At 41.9% G+C, this 17,560-nt stretch overlaps 1 protein-coding gene across 1 annotated transcript in view; it reads right to left on the bottom strand.

Annotated features, from left to right (window-relative positions):
- Positions 1 to 3,766: 3,766 nt before the first annotated feature.
- The window catches only part of LOC108793132 (anoctamin-3-like), a 165,083-nt gene continuing 151,289 nt past the window's right edge, over positions 3,767 to 17,560 (bottom strand). Inside the window, exons 3-5 of the mRNA XM_018564088.1 lie at positions 12,217 to 12,341; positions 5,688 to 5,753; positions 3,767 to 3,811 (exon numbers count right to left, since the gene is read on the bottom strand). Coding sequence (XP_018419590.1) covers positions 3,767 to 3,811; positions 5,688 to 5,753; positions 12,217 to 12,341 — 236 coding nt within the window. The remainder of the gene's footprint in view (positions 3,812 to 5,687; positions 5,754 to 12,216; positions 12,342 to 17,560) is intronic.

The following is a 17,560-nucleotide window of genomic DNA, read 5'->3' as shown; positions in this document are numbered from 1 at the left end:
TATATATATGGTAGCTTTATTTTTAAAAGGTGTTTTAACTCATCGGTGGCTGTGGCAGTTTAGGAATTAAAGTGTATGTAACCACTGACAATTAACTTCTTCATTTGCTCTCTTTCAGTTTGGTAAATATCCAATTGATAGCATTTTGTTACATCTATTTAATAACTGTGAAAAATGATGACTCAGCATCATTGTTTACTGGGACAGACATGGTCCTAGGTTTGGCTTACTTGGATGTGTGCTAAACCTGGATTTCTGGCTAGGTCTATTTAAGGTCTGAACAAACCAAATCCAGGCCACTTTAGCTCATTATTACTGTTTACATAATCACCTGAATTCAACAGAAAAATTACCTTGGCTTACCAATTGGAAAGCTTGATGTGAATCTGCCACCTCTATACCCTAATGAAGTTATCACTCAGGCTGCAGACACTTAAGGAATACATCAGTAAAACTAATTAGGGTAAAGGAGCAGGGACTGCTCCCTTTGCAAAGTGCATGTTAGTACATTACCCAATCACGTAAAATAAAAAAAGCAAAAAAACAGGATTTTGATAGAATATGATTGGTTTATTAAGGTGAACACAGCATTGCTATACTCACTGAACATTCATTCTGGTAAGTGAACATTTTCTGCTCCTTTAGTATATCAACCCCAATGCATGTGATGATAACTAATTGATATAAGGCGCCCATAGGCATTAGATCAAAGTCCCTGATTTGGGCATTTTCAGATGGAGAGATGAAGAGAAATGTATTGGGCAGATTAGAAACTTCTTTAATACACTAGTGTTGCAAGTGTCAGTAACACACCTCAACAGTTGTCTGAATTTCCGTTTCCATTTAGAGACTTAGATGCTGGCATGATCTGAATGACCCCTTTTGTCTATGGCTAGCTTAAAGCAGAAGTAAAGCTTTTTTAATTTAAATACAAAAAAAGTGCCTCAGTAGTTGTTACTACATCTTGCCATTCCTGGTCTGTGCACTGATCTGCGCATGTGCGGCTCAGTGTACAGTGTCCTTTGCGTTTCCCTCCACTTTAATGCTAGTTAGTACAGCCTAAGCTAGACGCTCCTTGGCCCTCCTTACTAGGAGTTAGTTTCTGTTTCTCCCTTGCTAGTAAACCAGCTTTACAAAGTCAGGAGGCTTTGTCATTGGAATGCTTTTTAACGTGCAAGAAACACCCAGAAAAACATCCTTAATATAATACAGCATAAGAATAAATACATAATAATACAGCATAAGAATAAACTACATTGGTTTCTACTCTGAGTCAACTTGGTTAGTTGAAACTGTCTGTGAATCTTGTCAAGTCAGCAAGTGTTCATACAGCCAGCAGAGACTAAGCCTCGGAAGGTATGTCTTTTATATATAGCACCATTTGAAAAAGAAAAGACATGGTGACAGGAAGAGTGAAGTGAGGGATGTGTTTTTTAGTTCAGTGCTACCCTTTACTGTTCATTCACAGCCAGGGGACAGGAAAGTAACAAAGTTGCATTTGCTTTGTAGAATTCTAGAAATTGTAACTGCTTTCTACCAGTCTTTGGTTACAAAATAATCAAATGTATTAAGGCAACCCACAACCACCACTGACATATAATAAACTATATTTCTATTGAGTTCAAAACCTAGATGAAAATGGCTTAAATTGCTAGAAATCACTAAGCAAAGGCCAGAATGTGTGTTAATTAGAATGAACAGTAAAGGAAAAACTATACCCCCTCTCCTAATTCCCAATTTGCAGCTGTGCTAATTAGGCCATCTGGGTGACATCATGGGTTAATTACTCAAATATTATCTGAATTAATTCCAGATTTGTTCAGTACAGTTAGCTTATCTATGCTGTTAAAGAATGGCTAGTGTGACTTCATTGTGAGTGACTGCACCATTAGCCTTAATTGTTTAAATAAAATGTCTGTTAAGAGTGCTGATGTGCTGGTTTCTTACCGTGTTAGTCTTCAATAAATTAATGTGTCCCTGTGGAGTGGCCAAGGCTGTACAAGTGCCCTTTTAATCTGCCAAAGTCAGATTAAACCCAGCACCCTGTAGTGCTAAGCCTTTTGCTTTGTTATTCAGCTGTCAAACTGAGCACCAGTACTTTCTAGACAGAATTGGGAAGGGTTAAATACCTCCATCAATGTATATCCCTGTCTGTGTCCTCAATGGGGACACTCTGTTTGTCCTACTGTGTCCACTGTCACCAGGAGCGGAGGAACGGAGAAGCGGATGGCTTCCAAATGTGTGTTCCAAATGTTCCAATAGGGACACTTGTTCCAGTGACAATTGTTTAAGTAAATATGTTTTGTACTTTGTAGAGATTACCTCCCTCTTCCTGTTGTGTTTCTGGGATAAAATTTCTCTGGGAAGCCACCCCCATGCTGATTGGCTGGGAATCCAGCTTCCTGGCCAATCAGCATGGAACCGGCTTCACAGAAAATCAGGAACCCGAGAGGTGGGTTATTGGTCAGGAAGCCGGTTCGATGCTGATTAGCTGAGAAGTCGGTTTCCTGGCCATTTACAATCGAGCCGGCCAGAAAACTTGGAGTCGGCTTCCCGGGCAATCAGGAAGCCGGGTGGGATGTCATTACCTGCTGCCCGGCTTCCTGTTTGCCCGGGAAGCCGTTTCCATGCCAACGGTAGCACCGGTATCAATACTCATTATCGGCGAGTACCAAAAGCTAAATATCGGTTTTCGTACTCGATACTGAAAAAACAGTATCGGTGCATCCATACTACTGACCATTCCTTACTCTATCCAAGACTAAACAATAAATACAAAATAGTTAGAGAATTTGTTATGTCAATGTCATGTCAGTACAGCCTGGGCCTCCACAGGAACACGGGGATTGTTGTAGAACCTAACACTACATCTAGAGATTTTTTGGGATGAGAAAACAAGAAACCTTTTAACACAAAGTATGTACAAAGGACACACCCCTGCCACAACCCCAATTATGTGGACCATTTTTCTTAAACTCAGAAGTTTATTTTTTCTTTTGTCACCATTCTCAGACTTTATAATGTCTTTTCAAAATAACAAATGCAGTAAATAGAGTTTGGATGAAAGGCTTACTGTACTATTACACTTTTGCTAGTTGAATAGCACAGAAGAATTTAGTTCCAAAATAATGATTGTTCTTCCAAAGAAGGAACAGTTGGGTGCTATGCTAACACAGGTACTCGTGGTCACTGTTGTCCCCTTAGAAAATATTTTGCCAAGTTAGGTTTACTTTAAAGCCTAAGATTTTGAGTTAATCCTCTACTCACTGCTGTACACCCTCACATACATCTAGAAAACTATTCCATAAAAACAGGGATTCTTAGTTCACATATACAGTATTGTAATACATGTTTCACTTGGCCAACTGTGGCAAAGTGATCCCCTCTAGCCAGTCCCTACTCTACATTTTAAATGTATTTGAGCACAGGTAATATTTCAGTTCTATTGTATAGTGGGGGTCAGTGGCCAGATCTCGTCCTGTAGCTCTCCTCCTGCTTTTTTCTCATATTGAGACTATATGGCTATTAACCTATTGCAGCCCCTGCAGAGCAGAACTTAGACTAAGAGAAAAAAAAGCAGCATAAGGAACCAATCAGGTGTGTTGCAGTGCTAGTGTGTTAACAAAGAACATGCTGACACCAGGGGAGGACAGAGTAACAGAAAGAATAGCTCACATGTGTAGGGATGGGATTGGGATGGAGGAGGAACAAGACCTGTAGGTGTTACTTGTCTGCAGCAGAGAAAAAGCAGGTCTACTGCCCTGCCTTACAGGGACGTGATGATTGGCAAAGAGCTGTGCAAATCACAGAACTGGATGGACAGAAATACAAATCCTTTGGCAGGTAAAACACTTTTGTTACATGTATTTCATCTCTGTATTTAGCCATTTATCTGGAGATGAGATTTACCATGTAGTCACTCACATCTAGCATCTGATATATTGTACAGTATGTATTAGACATGTGCGATTCGTTTCGTTCCGAATCGAAATTCGGACGAATTTTCGTAAATTCGGACATTCGGATGTATCCGAATTCCGAATTACAGACATAACGAATGCAAACGAATCCGAATTTCCATTTCCGAAATTCGGTAGCGTTCGCACGAACGTTCGTTTCGTTTTCTGTTCTTATTCGTTTCTTATTCGTTTCGTTCGTTGGAGCAAAGTGACATTAGAGAAGGAGAAAAATATTTTTTCCCCCTCAAATGTCACTTTTGCTGCAAACGAACGAAACGAATAAGAAACGAATAAGAACAGAAAACGAAACGAACGTTCGTGCGAACGCTACCGAATTTCGTCCGAATCCGAATTCCGAATCCGAATTGACTTTCACACCCGAATCCCGAAAAACGAAATAACACAAATCCGAATTTAAAACGAAACGAAACGAATTTTTGGCAGTGCACATGTCTAGTATGTAAGTTATTTTGATTTGAACACATACAGGCAGTCCCCAGGTTACGAACAAGATAGGGACTGTAGGTCCGTTCTTAAGTTGAATTTGTATGTAAGTTGGAACAGGTAAATTTTTTAGGTGTAACTCCAGCCAAAAAAAAACATATTTTTTTTTTTGGAGAGCAGAACCAGCACTTGTATCAGATTTGTTTTACGGCATTGTTACAGGCAAACAAGTAGACAAGGAAGACAAATAAAAGTGTTCAGTACACTGTACAGTACATACAGGGTTATGACAGCCAGACCCAACTTCCTGTTCAGTACCAGACCTGGAAGAAGAGGCCGGGCACTAATTAACAACTTCCTGCAGGACGTACAGTACTACAATCCAGACCCACTACTCGTCTGCGATCGTTGACACAAACACCGTTACTAGTGGAATGCTGCGCAGTGGAATGCTGCAGGGTACAGTGGCTGCAGTCTCAGACCTCGGTTCATAAGTACAGGTTGTCGGGGACTGTCTGCATATTGTTTTCAGTTACATTTTTTTAAAGCCTGCGGAGCATTAGAGTTCTCTGTCCAGGATCTGGCAAATGTCACAAGCCTATAGCTCCGTATTCAAATTCTAATAGTGACTGATGAGTTTCATCTATTCCCAGAGCAACTCTGAAAACATCATACAATTTTTCTAAATCATTAATGCTAGTTTTGGAGGGTTTATCCGAAAAATACTAATTTAGTTTTAGTTTCTTCTTTCTAATTATTAGACCGGCATTTCATGCTGTTTACTTTTATGCAGTTATATTACAAGATTAATCATTAAAACCCTATATCCCTTCACCTGCTAAGTGTTTCCAGTAGTATACAGCATTCTTGCTGCATCATCAAATCCCAGCATTTGCCAAACGGATGTCTTTAGATTGAATTGAGGTCAAAGGCCATTGTGCTTTTGACACAGCAATGGACTTTTCTACTCCACTTAACGCACTTCAGATACCAAAATTTCAGAGCTGGTCACTGCGAAATGTAATTTTTTAATGGCTAATGGATGAGTGTAATTTTACGAGAATAAATGCTCAATCCTTTTAAGGAAATATTCCATGAACTGATCAAAGTTAGTAGATTTAATTTACCGCTGACAGCAGATAAAATATGTTTTTGTGCAGTAAAACAAAACTAAAAACAGGAAACATGCAATAGTTCAGTAAATGAATCAATATGAACTTTTACCTTATCCACATCACCAATAAACAGTTATTTGATATGTATCATAAAAAAAAATATCCATACCGGCTCTGTGTGTGGCGGGAAGTGGTCGGATATATGTTTTTCTTTGCTTAATAAATCTTCTTTGCACTGTAAGAGATTGTGGATGGAGTTAGTACATTTCGAAAAGGTCTCTTATTTTGCAAAATAAACAATTATAGCCATGGGTGTCCCTAGCGACGGGTAAGGGGGGAGGTTGCTGTTGGTTCATGCTTTAAGGATGACATATATCTAGGTGGGGTGACATTTCCAGGAGATGAGCAGAACGCCATCCAAAGCGTCCCAGGCCATTACACATCTCTCCGCCTGGCTCTTAGCAACCTGGGACGCTCTGGCCAGAAAGGGGGTGGCACGCACACTGCAAACATGCCACTCCGCCTGCCCCATTCATGTGACCCAAAGAGATGCCACCTAAGTCAACAGCTTCAGGCTGCCTCAGTATAACAACAGTCCTGATTATGACACTTAAAAAAAGTCCAGCAAAAGCTGAAGTTTTAGTTTTGGGTGAACAATGATGTGTTTAGATGAGGCATAATTATGTTATCCAGCCAAGCCCTTGGGCATAAAACTATTATAAATTCAAGCAAGGGAGTCACATTCCTTCTGATGAAGGCATCCTAACATAATGTAAATGCATTTAGTTACTGCAATATTAATTTGGTGATGACAATTTACGCAGAACTTTCCATACTGCACATTCTCATCAGTCCCTGCCCTCAAGTTGCTTACAATCTAAGGTCCCTGTCTCAAATGCATTAATACATGCACACACATATTAGGGCTGATTTAGACAGGAGTAAATTACCTACCAACATGACTTTGGAATGTGGTAGGTAACCAGAGTACTCAGAGAAAACCCACACAAGCATGGGGAGAACATGCAAACTCCATGCAGATAGTGTCCTGACCAGGATTTGAACCAGTGCCCCTTAGTGGTGCAAGACAGAAGTGCTAACCATAAATGGTGAATAATCAGGGAATGTGGATTGCTGATATAGGGACCATGGTAGGCTGGGAAAGTCTGTGAACTCATGAGCAGGGAGATAAAAGAAGGTTGGGTCATACTTGAATCTCTGGCAACCATGTGTAGCACCCTGTAAGCAAATTTAGTTGCTGTTAGATTGTATTCAGTCTGATACTGATTTGCTAATCTATGCTGATTAGGTTTTCCTTGAGCAATCCCTTGAGTTATCCTTTGCATCTGCCTCCTGATAGGTGTATCCTTGCCAAAGAGGAGAGCAACCAATAATAGAGTGTTATGAATATTCATGTCTCCCTGGCCAATCACTAGGAGGTTCATGGCCAGTGGTGCATGCTGGGAGAGGACATAAATATATTCGGGTGGACCATATGAGATTCTCTTTCTCCCCCGGGCTCCTGCCTGGGGGGAAGCTGCTATGGACTGACAGATCTGTCTAGGCCTGAAGTCTAGGGAACAAAGCTATCCAAAATGTCACACTTCCCTGTGTGAGGGGCGGCGCCGGGTTTTACCTCCTGTCTGAGCTGCTTGGCTTCCTGCCAATCCACTCTGAACCTCTCCATTAAAAGTCCAGCTCACTTGTTCCGTGCCGTTCGAGCAACGTGTCTTTTCACCCAGTCGGACTTCCTGTTTATCTCTTGCCTCTGTAATCCCTGCGGTTGCCCACCACCTACCTTGTCTCCTGTGAGTCTGGATTCCCTCTTCCTCACAGCGAGATCCTGTACGTCCTGCATTGGATTGATCATCAGCTTCTTCAAGTGAGTCCTTGCACCTGTGCCTACTTGTGTGGCTGTGTATAGGCTTCAACCCTGTCTGCTGATGCATCCAGCACCTCGGTTCCGGGTTTTACCTCCTGTCTGAGCTGCTTGGCTTCCTGCCAATCCACTCTGAACCTCTCCATTAAAAGTCCAGCTCACTTGTTCCGTGCCGTTCGAGCAACGTGTCTTTTCACCCAGTCGGACTTCCTGTTTATCTCTTGCCTCTGTAATCCCTGCGGTTGCCCACCACCTACCTTGTCTCCTGTGACTCTGGATTCCCTCTTCCTCACAGCGAGATCCTGTACGTCCTGCATTGGATTGATCATCAGCTTCTTCAAGTGAGTCCTTGCACCTGTGCCTACTTGTGTGGCTGTGTATAGGCTTCAACCCTGTCTGCTGATGCATCCAGCACCTCGGTGCTGCAACTAATCTTTATGTCTGTGTGGGCATGCTAGAGGGCCGCAACCTGGAAGGTGTCCAGCAGCCAATCATCCTGACCATTAGAGGCTCTGTCGAACACCTGGCCCTTCTTAGAACCTGCGCCTCTAGTGCGTCCCTGTTACCGCACAGACACCATTTTTTGCACGCTACTTTTTGTCGTTTTGTGTGCCCCGGTCACAGACCATGACAGTGCTCACACTGAGGCCTAAGCCTGAGGCCCAGTGTTTGGAATTGAGGATGAAGATGACAGAGAAACTTTACCAGGTACGGGGAGCCTGAGAAGTGACCCCTTGCTGCAACTTGAAGGTCTGTTCCTGAATGAACTAGTTGCTTTTGTTCCAAGTACTGCATAGCCAGGAGCTCAAGACTAGGGATGAGCCGAACACCCCCCTGTTCGGTTCGTATTCGAACATTAGAACAGCCGAAATGTTCGAATACGAACTCAAACTCAATGCAAGTGTATGGGGGTCGAATGTTCGACCCTCATACAGTTGCCGGTACATGTGATAAATATTGTGTACTGCCCCCTTACCTGCGCTGCTGTAACGGCCTCCGGTCCCCTGGTCCGTCCGCTCGCTGTCCCGGCCTCCTGGTCCGTCCACTCGCTGTCCCGGCGGTCCATCGGCTTCTCTTCTTCGGTCCAGCCGTGGCTCCTCTGCCCCGCCCCCCTGCCTCTACTTCGTCTGCAGGCTGAGAGCCATACCCAGCCTGCTATTGGATATTGTAAAATGCAATAGCCAATAGCAAGCTGGTTATTGCACCCGCCCACATGGGGGGACCTGATAGAGAACTTTCTCCTTCAGGCCCCTCCTCCGCTGAGCCCTGATTGGGCAAAGTCTTGCACCTGACCTGTGGTCAGGAGCAAGACTGTAACAAATCAGAGCTTTAGTGGGCATTTTGTATTATGGAATGTACGCGGTCGAACAGACCGCGAACATTCCATAAAGTTCGGCGCTCGGCGAGCACTCGAACTGCCGATGTTCGATTCGAACTCATGTTCGAATCGAACACTTGGCCCATCCTTACTCAAGACACAGATTGCCACAATTGGCTTGAAGGTCCTATATCTGTGATGGCAGTAAGTACTTTGTTCCAGCACTTAATGAAGTCTACCCTGGGTGTCCTGAGCCCTATCTCTCTCTCCCTGAGTTCTACAGTAAAGTTCTCAGCATCATATCTTCAGTCTGGATCTCAGTTTATCGGTCGCCACAGAAGGGCAGTAAGTCCTATTGGGACAGCCAATCCCAGCTTATTCCAGCGGCTCCTTCGGGTGGGGGAAAGCGCTACACACCTAAATATTAAATATTTGTTTTAAGTTCACAAACCATTAAAAACTTCGGCCCAGATAATGTGGAAATGCAGCATATCAATGCATGATCCCATAAATATTTCAAGTAAAAGTCATCTTTAAAAAATAAATCACATATATGCAGTTCCATGGAACAATCTACAACTGTGATAAACTGCATGTGACCACATGGAGTCAAATAGGAATTTGAGATGAATGAAGAATGTTTCAGAGCACAGGAACATTTCTAGAAGCCGAGTAAGCGTGCATAGAGTGAGTCACTTCAAAGGAAACCTATAGTGTTGGAAATTTAGGGTTTGCCACTGCGCACCAACTTACAAGAGTACTAGTTACCTGGCTGTCTTTAGTATCAATACTTTAAGGCATTGACAAGTATGAAGATTAGAAAGGTAGTGAAGGAGTGAAGGTAGAACTCCTGATCTGCATAGTTGTCCCTGTTTAGTGATTCAGAAAGAATACAAGCTGCTGCATCAGCAATAAGAGTGAAGCATTGTAACTTTGTAGCAGTCACAAGGTGAAAGGCTGCAGCAGGGACTGATCTATGTCAGACATTTGTGAATACAGCACAAAACTGCACAGAACCAGAGTTTACAAGACTGTTATACACGATGAGCTATCATCTTAGATGTGAATATTTGGAAGTGGAAAAAAAGCACTATACCTGTGAGATTATTCTGTTTTTATCATCCAATAGTGGTTAAGTGATGTGACTGAATATGTGTAATCTGGCTAATTGATAGGTAACTATCACTGGCCTAAGGGTCTCCACAGTATCCGTGGCCTAGTGAACACAGTAGAAATTGAAGCACCACACCAATTAAAATAGCCCAGATACAACTTTATTCCACTAGGGTCAGGGAGCAATCAAGTAGAATATCCAACGCTTTTCAGGGTCCAAAAGCATCCCCTTCAGCAACGCTTAGTGAGAGAAATTATGTATGAGGACTACAATATCTGCAACTTGAAATTTGTATTGAGTTGGGAGGGGAAAGCTGGTTTGGTAGCGTTGACCATTATACCTGATTGTCCCTTGACCCTAGTAGGATAAAGTTGTTTCTGGACTATTTTAATGAGCCAGCATCTCAGTCCAGGACATAGATGCTTACTTGGAATAATGCCTGAAGAAAGATGTCATCATCCTTCTGGGGAAGACATCTGATTAAGGCATGTGATGTCTGTGATAGGTAATAAATACATGTAAGTGTTACTATGCTGTCACAGCAGCGTGTCAGTTTTTGATATTTGTGGATTTGGCATGTTCATCTGTCCTTAGTCACAGGTAAGCATGGGATGTGCGGAAACATGCGAACAGGGGCGGACAGCTGCCATCTGTCCGCATTCACCTTTAATTCCAGCCTCAAGAATCTGGTGATTCTTGCCACAGGAATTTGCAGTCTGCACCTATTCAGACGTGTGAATGAGGCCTTAAGCTACCTGTGGATTTTGCAAAGTTGGCAAGCTGCCATACTGTCCATACAGACTGGGTCTCAGGAGGTATGTCTTTTGCATATAGCGACATTTGAAACAGAATAGTTACACTTACACATAGCTTACATGCATGCACCTAACATGCAGAAATACTGTATATCTGATGACACTTTTAACAATGAAACCACAGGGTCATATAGTCTAATTTAAAGAAGAACTCCAGGATTTTTTTAATTAACCCTTGCGGTGTGGTTACCCTGCACTGCAAGGGTTAACTGGTCCTATGTGTCTAGGTTAAAAAAAGTTATACTCACCCCATGCTCTGAGCCGGCTTCATCTTAGACAGGTCCTTCCAGAGTCTCTCCCCTTCCTTTGCAGCAGTCTAAGGTTCCGTAAATCATCACGTTTATACACTGTCCAGTGGCGTAACAATCACCATAGCGACCCAGGCAGCCGCTATGGGGCCCAGGGCACAGGGGGGCCCAGCCAGGACATCCTCCTGATGTCGTGCGGGCCGCCTGGGTCGCTATGGCATCGCAGGCTGCTGGCTGTCACTGGCAGGTGTGAGGAGGAACGTGTAGCTGTCAGATCACTGACAACCTGTCAGTGATCCGTTCAACTGTGTTGTCCTCCTCACAGCCGCTGCTGTGTTGTGACAGGGAGCAGCTGCGGAGGAGGATGCTGTGCCCGGTGTCGACAGCAGAGGAGGAGGTGGGGCACGACGATGCAAGAGGAGGAGGGGCCAGTGACGTAAGAGGAGGCAGGGTCCGACGATGGAAGAGGAGACAGGACCCAGCGATGGAAGAGGAGGCGGAGCACGGTAGCAACCATGCAGTAGGAGGAGGAGGTGGACAGCGGATCGGGGCTGATAGGTAAGAGGTGTGCATGGGTGTGTCCAGCCCACCTGAGACCCTGCAGAGCCCACCATTGAGAGTCTATGGTGGGCTCTGCAGCATCACTCTCAGGTGGGCTGTTTGATCAATCAGGTGGGCTCTGCAAGGGGCGTAACTAGAAATCAAAGGGCCCCATACAACATTTTGCTATGGGGCCCTGTGATTTCTAGTTACGCCCTTGACACTGGCTATTGATGTGAGGAGGCCAAGGGAGCTCCCAATGCTGCTGCGGAGGAGAAGACAGGCAGGAGGGAGGGCTGTGACAGCTGGCCGACTCGAAGCTTTAGGTGAGTATATCTTTGTAATTTTCAAGCTTAGACACAAACGAGGACTTACCCCTTGTAGTGCGGGGATAGCCCAACTGCAAGGGTTAATAAAATATTTTCCTGGAGTTTGTCTACTTAAAACCTTCAAACTCCTTTGACGCTTTTTGTGACTTTGTTTGAAACATTCTAGAAAATACAAACTCGATTGCTTTTAAGTCAGTTATAAATAACCAGTATGTGGGCCTTAAGGAAGAATACAAGAATCTATTAACTGTGGGAAGTCAGAAGAATACAGTAATGTATTTTGCTCTCCAACTGCGCTTAAATAAAGTTATTTCTATTAAGTGTATTGCCCAGGGCTTATTAGACTGTTGAAGCGAGGTGTCCCGTAATTGATTGTTGTCTGTGTATAACCGCCGTGTGTACAGAATACAATACGCTCACACAAATATCGACTGGGGACGGAATATCTGGATTACCTTTTGAGATTTGTGAGAGCCTTGTTTTTGCCTGTTAAGTTTGTGCTGAATGAGCAGGGATTGATCGGTGCGGCAGTCGTACGTCCCATGTTCTGACTCATCTGTGTAAGTGTCTTTTGTAGAATCTAAATAGAGAACAAAGTTACAAGAGATTGTTAAGATGGGGGCAATGCCTGATATACTGTCTGGAAGAGAACCTGTCACCTGTAATCTATCGCACCCAAAAACAGTTGCTGTAAATACACAAACTTGATATTTTTTTTCTTTTTACACATAAGTTTATTTTCAAATTGTTTTTCTTTGTTTTAAAATCCAATTTTACTTTTGGGTAAAATTAGGTAAATACATTCCATGCGCATAAAAAGAATAGTCAATTCAAGTCTTACAGTTTGATTCATAAAACTATACTCTGAGCACAACAACTTTCATTCAGATATATTCAGAAAGCCACAAAGGATATACATCATCTTTGCGTTCCCCAAAATGTTTTGTAATCACAGTTATTGACTTAGCAGTAGCAGTGACATCACCACTGTGCTGTACACAGCCTGTGCAGAGAGAAGGGCTGTGGGAGGGACCAAGCAGGCCCCACCCACTACAGTCTGCCTGTGTTCTATCAAAGTTTGTGACTACTTTGGAATGTGTGACTGGTGACATGGTCACACATTCCAACGTAATCCCGTCCAGTTTCACAGCAGTGGAATGTGTGACTGCCCATTAGGTCAAGCATTCCAATGCTTTGTCGGCTGTTTCAGGGCAGATTGGTTCGCTGCGCATGTGCAGAAGAACGGATCTGCCTGGAACATCTGATCGGTCTCAAATGTTATTATTATTATTATTAGTATTATTATTATACAGGATTTATATAGCGCCAACAGTTGGTGCAGCGCTTTTCAATATAAGGAAGACATTACAATCACAATACAATTCAAGACAAGATGGTAAGGAGGGCCCTGCCCCTGAAGGCTTAGAATCTAAATAGGAGGGCCAAGTGATACATGAGGAGGTAGGTGTATAGGGATGAATTGTTTGTGAACGTGATGGTTTAGTGGTTAGGTTGAGGTGGGATAGGCTTCCCTGAAGAGATGAGTATTTAGGGATAGCCTAAAGGCAGTCAAGGTGGGAGATAGATGGACAGGTTGGGGTAAAAAGTTCCAGAGGATGGGAGAGACTCTAGAGAAGTCCTGGAGGCGAGCATGGGAGGAGTTGACAAGGGAGCTGGAAAACAGGAACTCTTGCGAGGAGCGGAGGGGGCGGTTAGGGTGATATTTGAGACAAGGTTTGAGATATAGCCGGGGGCAGAGTTGTGGATGGCTTTATAAGTGATTGTTAATATTTAGAATGTTATCCTTTGGGCGATGTTTGCTTTTATCCATTTCATTGCACCTTAGTATATTTGATTGATATGTCTCTACTCACTGGACACATTGCTGTAATTATTCTTGTGTTTCACTGATACTTTAATACTTTATGTTTTTCTTAATAAAACCTTTCGGAATAGAAAATTCAAATGCGCATTTAAAAAACTGCCGTTTGCAAACAAAATTCTAACCATGTGTTCCCAGCTAACCGGTCACTTGGGAAAATGCTGCTATATTTACTAAACACAAAAACAACCAGCCCATTTCAGCATCAGATATCGTATCAAGCAGTACGGCTGATTTCTGATAAGAGCTTAGGTTTCAAACATTTCTCTTGAACAATTTTCTTTGTCCTGCACGCTAATAAGCTAAGAGCTGTAAATCACACCTTTGGAAATAAGTACAAAGAGATTAATTCTTTCCAGCAGAGGATTACTGCTTATTGGTTGCCACTTGCCAATGCATTTCATACATTGCTCATCAGATTAATTGTCCATAAACAACAACAGATGATGAGGTTTAAATCTTAAAGGTTGTTTTCTCTGACCTTCACGTGTGTTTTGTTTGTGGTATACCGATCTCCTATAGGTACATTCATACCCCAGGGACCATATTCCATTATTATCCTTACCATACACAGACATTGTGGCAAGCCACAGCCCCTAAGCGCAACAGCCGGGGAATCCTGACTAACCAGCAGATGATGCAGCTAGAAAAATACCTCCTGCTTCTTGGTTACAGTCCCTAGTGTGCAATCACAGATGCAATCGCTCATTAACACCTTCAGTCCCATGGACATACACCTCTCTCCTGAAATACCTATTTATGCTTCAAAACAAAATATAAGCTAAAAATAACAGACAGGTCTAAATAAAAACAGTAATGGAAAATGGTTATCAAATGAGCACTGATAATTGCTAACATTCTGCATAATAAATATTTGTTCCAAGGATACTTTACTTTTCTCAATATGTTGCTTCAATATTTTTGTTATTATTATCAATAATATTATTATAAATAATATTAATATAATAATTATTATAAATAATATTAATTATAATTATTATTATGTGTAGTATTATTAATAGTAGTAGTAGTAGTAGTTTATTATTATTAGCAATAACAGTAGTATTATTGTTTTTATTATTATTGTTATTATTGAGTTTGTGTTTGAATTTATTTTAGGTATTATAATTATCATCGTATTATACTATTGTACATGATGATGATGATGATTGTTATTATTATTAGTAGTAGTAGTTGTGGTATAAGTAGTAGTAGTAGCAGTTTATTATTATTATTAGCAGCACTAGTAGTAGTAGTAGTATTGTTATATTATTATTATTATTATTTTTATACCGTTTGTGTTTGAATTGTTTTAGGTGTTATACTTATCATCATTATTATACTATTTTACATTATTATTATTATTCAGTTCAAATGTTTTGTATGTTTCTATGAAAGCATCATTACTAGAATGTAGGGATGAGTTTGATCCAATCAAACCTAGATTTCACCTCTATCAAGCAGACCGGCATGCATAAACAATTCCCTAATCCACTGGTTGATTCAGTTACTGCTTGAGGTAAACTGGTAAGGAAGGACCACTCTACCACTTTACACCATGAGACTGACCCCCACTTCACCACTCTCTGACCTCCAACTCCCTCTTCCTTACCATTTCATTCCTAAACTCTAAACGTCTCCAGTCAGAGTGTAAGGAAACCATTGGGGATCCTCTTTTGATGTGTGACACAGTATGATTTTATTGCACTGTTATTGTAATTAGTAAGGATAATGATGCCTGTATGTCTGGCATCAGGTCCTCTAGACCAGCCTTTCTCAACCAGGCTTCGTCAGGGGTGCCTCAAAATGATTGCACATGCCTTTCCATGGTATTCCATATTAAACAGGACTCCTATTATGAGAGAAAGGGGCTCTAATGTGAATCTGGGCTCCTGGGCTGAGATGGGACTCTAATGTAAAAGGAGGGGGCCCCCGATGTAAAGGGGGACTCTAATGTGTAAGGGGTGTTCTTATGTGAAGGGGCCTCCTGATTTGAAAGGGGGACTCTGATGGGAAGGGCAAACTCATTATGTTTTGTGTTTTTGCGTGGTGTATTCCCTTAAAATGCATACCAGACCCTTATCTCAGACAGCAGAGAAGGTTTTAGAAGGGCCATATATCCTTTGTTACATAAAGACTGGGGTGCCTTGAGATTGTGCATACTTTTAAAGGGTGCCACAACTTGAAAAAGGTTAAGAAACAAGGTTCTAGACTGCAGACTTTACAGTTTATTTTCCTAATGGGTCTCCCCTCTCAACCCCAGACCGCAAAGCAGCTGAGTGGGCTGCTATGGCTATAGTTATGCCACTGGGTGTATTTGGAAGGGTAAGTTATTTTTGAACAGATATGTTTTTTTTTTCCAGAATTAGATATCACTCTTCTTAGACCATATGAGTCCATGACCTACATACTGTAGCTACTTACTTGCACAGAGTTATAAAAAAGCTGTAAATACTTTCTTGAAGCCAAATACACTCTTTCTTTTCTATTTTATATCATGCAAATATGCCTTCCTGACCAAAATTATACATCAAGCTGCTCTTGAATTCGAAATTTTACATAAACGTAATACATTTTGCTGGCTGGAACCCATTCATTTGTTTTTTTGCGCTAATTGAACTAGTTTTCTTTTTAAAGCTAATTGCTGGTAACTACAATTATTCAAACATAATTAGGTAGCAGTATAAGACATTGTAATTAAAGGCAACTTGTTGAGGTGGAATTTACACCAGAAAAAAAAACTCAACAATGGATTCAAGGAAGATGAAGTGAGCATTTGTTTCAAAACGGTAGCAGTTTCAAAAAAAAGTTAATTCTAGTCCTGTCTCTTTGTATACCATGTACTGACACTTGGAATGTGAAAAATACGATTTCAGAACCATATTTGATGAGTTTCTGCTTTTTATTAAAGGGATCTACATTTTGCGTGTAACATAATGGAGTGCACCTTCCTGCAGTTCTCTGAATTTCTTGAGATCAAGAGATGTGATTACACACACCATCTGTAGCGCCACCTTGTGTTGAAATGGGGTACTGCGAAAAGACTACTGGAAACAACCACTAGATTCTAGTTTTCCCAGGATTGTAAATAACAGCAGGATGAGCGTTTCATTATTGCTTTTTCTGGGAAGCGGGAAGCATGGACTGCACTATTTTATATTCCAGTTAACTACATTGGGTTATAAAAAAAAGAGTAATTGATGTAATTGTATAGAGCTATATTTTTCAGCACAGGACTGGTCTCCTGTCCAGTGATATCTCACAGGATACTGTAGGTTGTCCCAGCAAGCTTGATGAAGCCTAAAATGGTTGAAAGATTAAACTTTACTAAGATTTCAAATATAAATGTAAATACAATTTCAAATATTTCAAGTGCTGTTCAGATAGGGCAACAACTATGTTAAATGCGCATTGTCAATCACATTACAAGGTTTTCTGCATTACGTGGAGAGTATCTCTTCACAAAAACTGTACTATAGTATCTTAAAGTATACTTTTACTTTCACAGCCAAGCTGGCATAACACCATACATTATTGCCATTCACATAGCCTACGCAAAAAAAAATGCTTGCTGCAGTTTAAAATGCTTTTACTTAGGTTAGGGATGCATGGCTTCTTAAAGGAGAACTATGGGGTTAAGGCTTTTCCCCATAGTTCTCCTTAGGGTAACGGGAGGACACAAACTAGCGTCCTCCTGTCACCCTAGGCTCAGTATACCACAAGCTGTATCTCGCGGTGTACTGAGACGCTTCAGTATACCGCAAGCTGCTGCTCGCGGTATACTGAGACGCCGCAGCTGAAGCGGATCCCGACAATTGTGCCGGGATCCGCCCAGCTGCGTGACTGACAGCTGGCTCTGCCTATTTAGAGGCAGAGCCAGCTGTTCCCGCCCCCTCCCCTTTCGTTCCTCCACTCAG

Source organism: Nanorana parkeri, unplaced genomic scaffold (assembly GCF_000935625.1).
Source record: "Nanorana parkeri isolate BGI_ZX_2015 unplaced genomic scaffold, ASM93562v1 scaffold724, whole genome shotgun sequence".
Classification (NCBI taxonomy): Eukaryota; Metazoa; Chordata; class Amphibia; order Anura; family Dicroglossidae; genus Nanorana; species Nanorana parkeri.
This window is presented reverse-complemented; position numbering and strand designations above follow the sequence as displayed.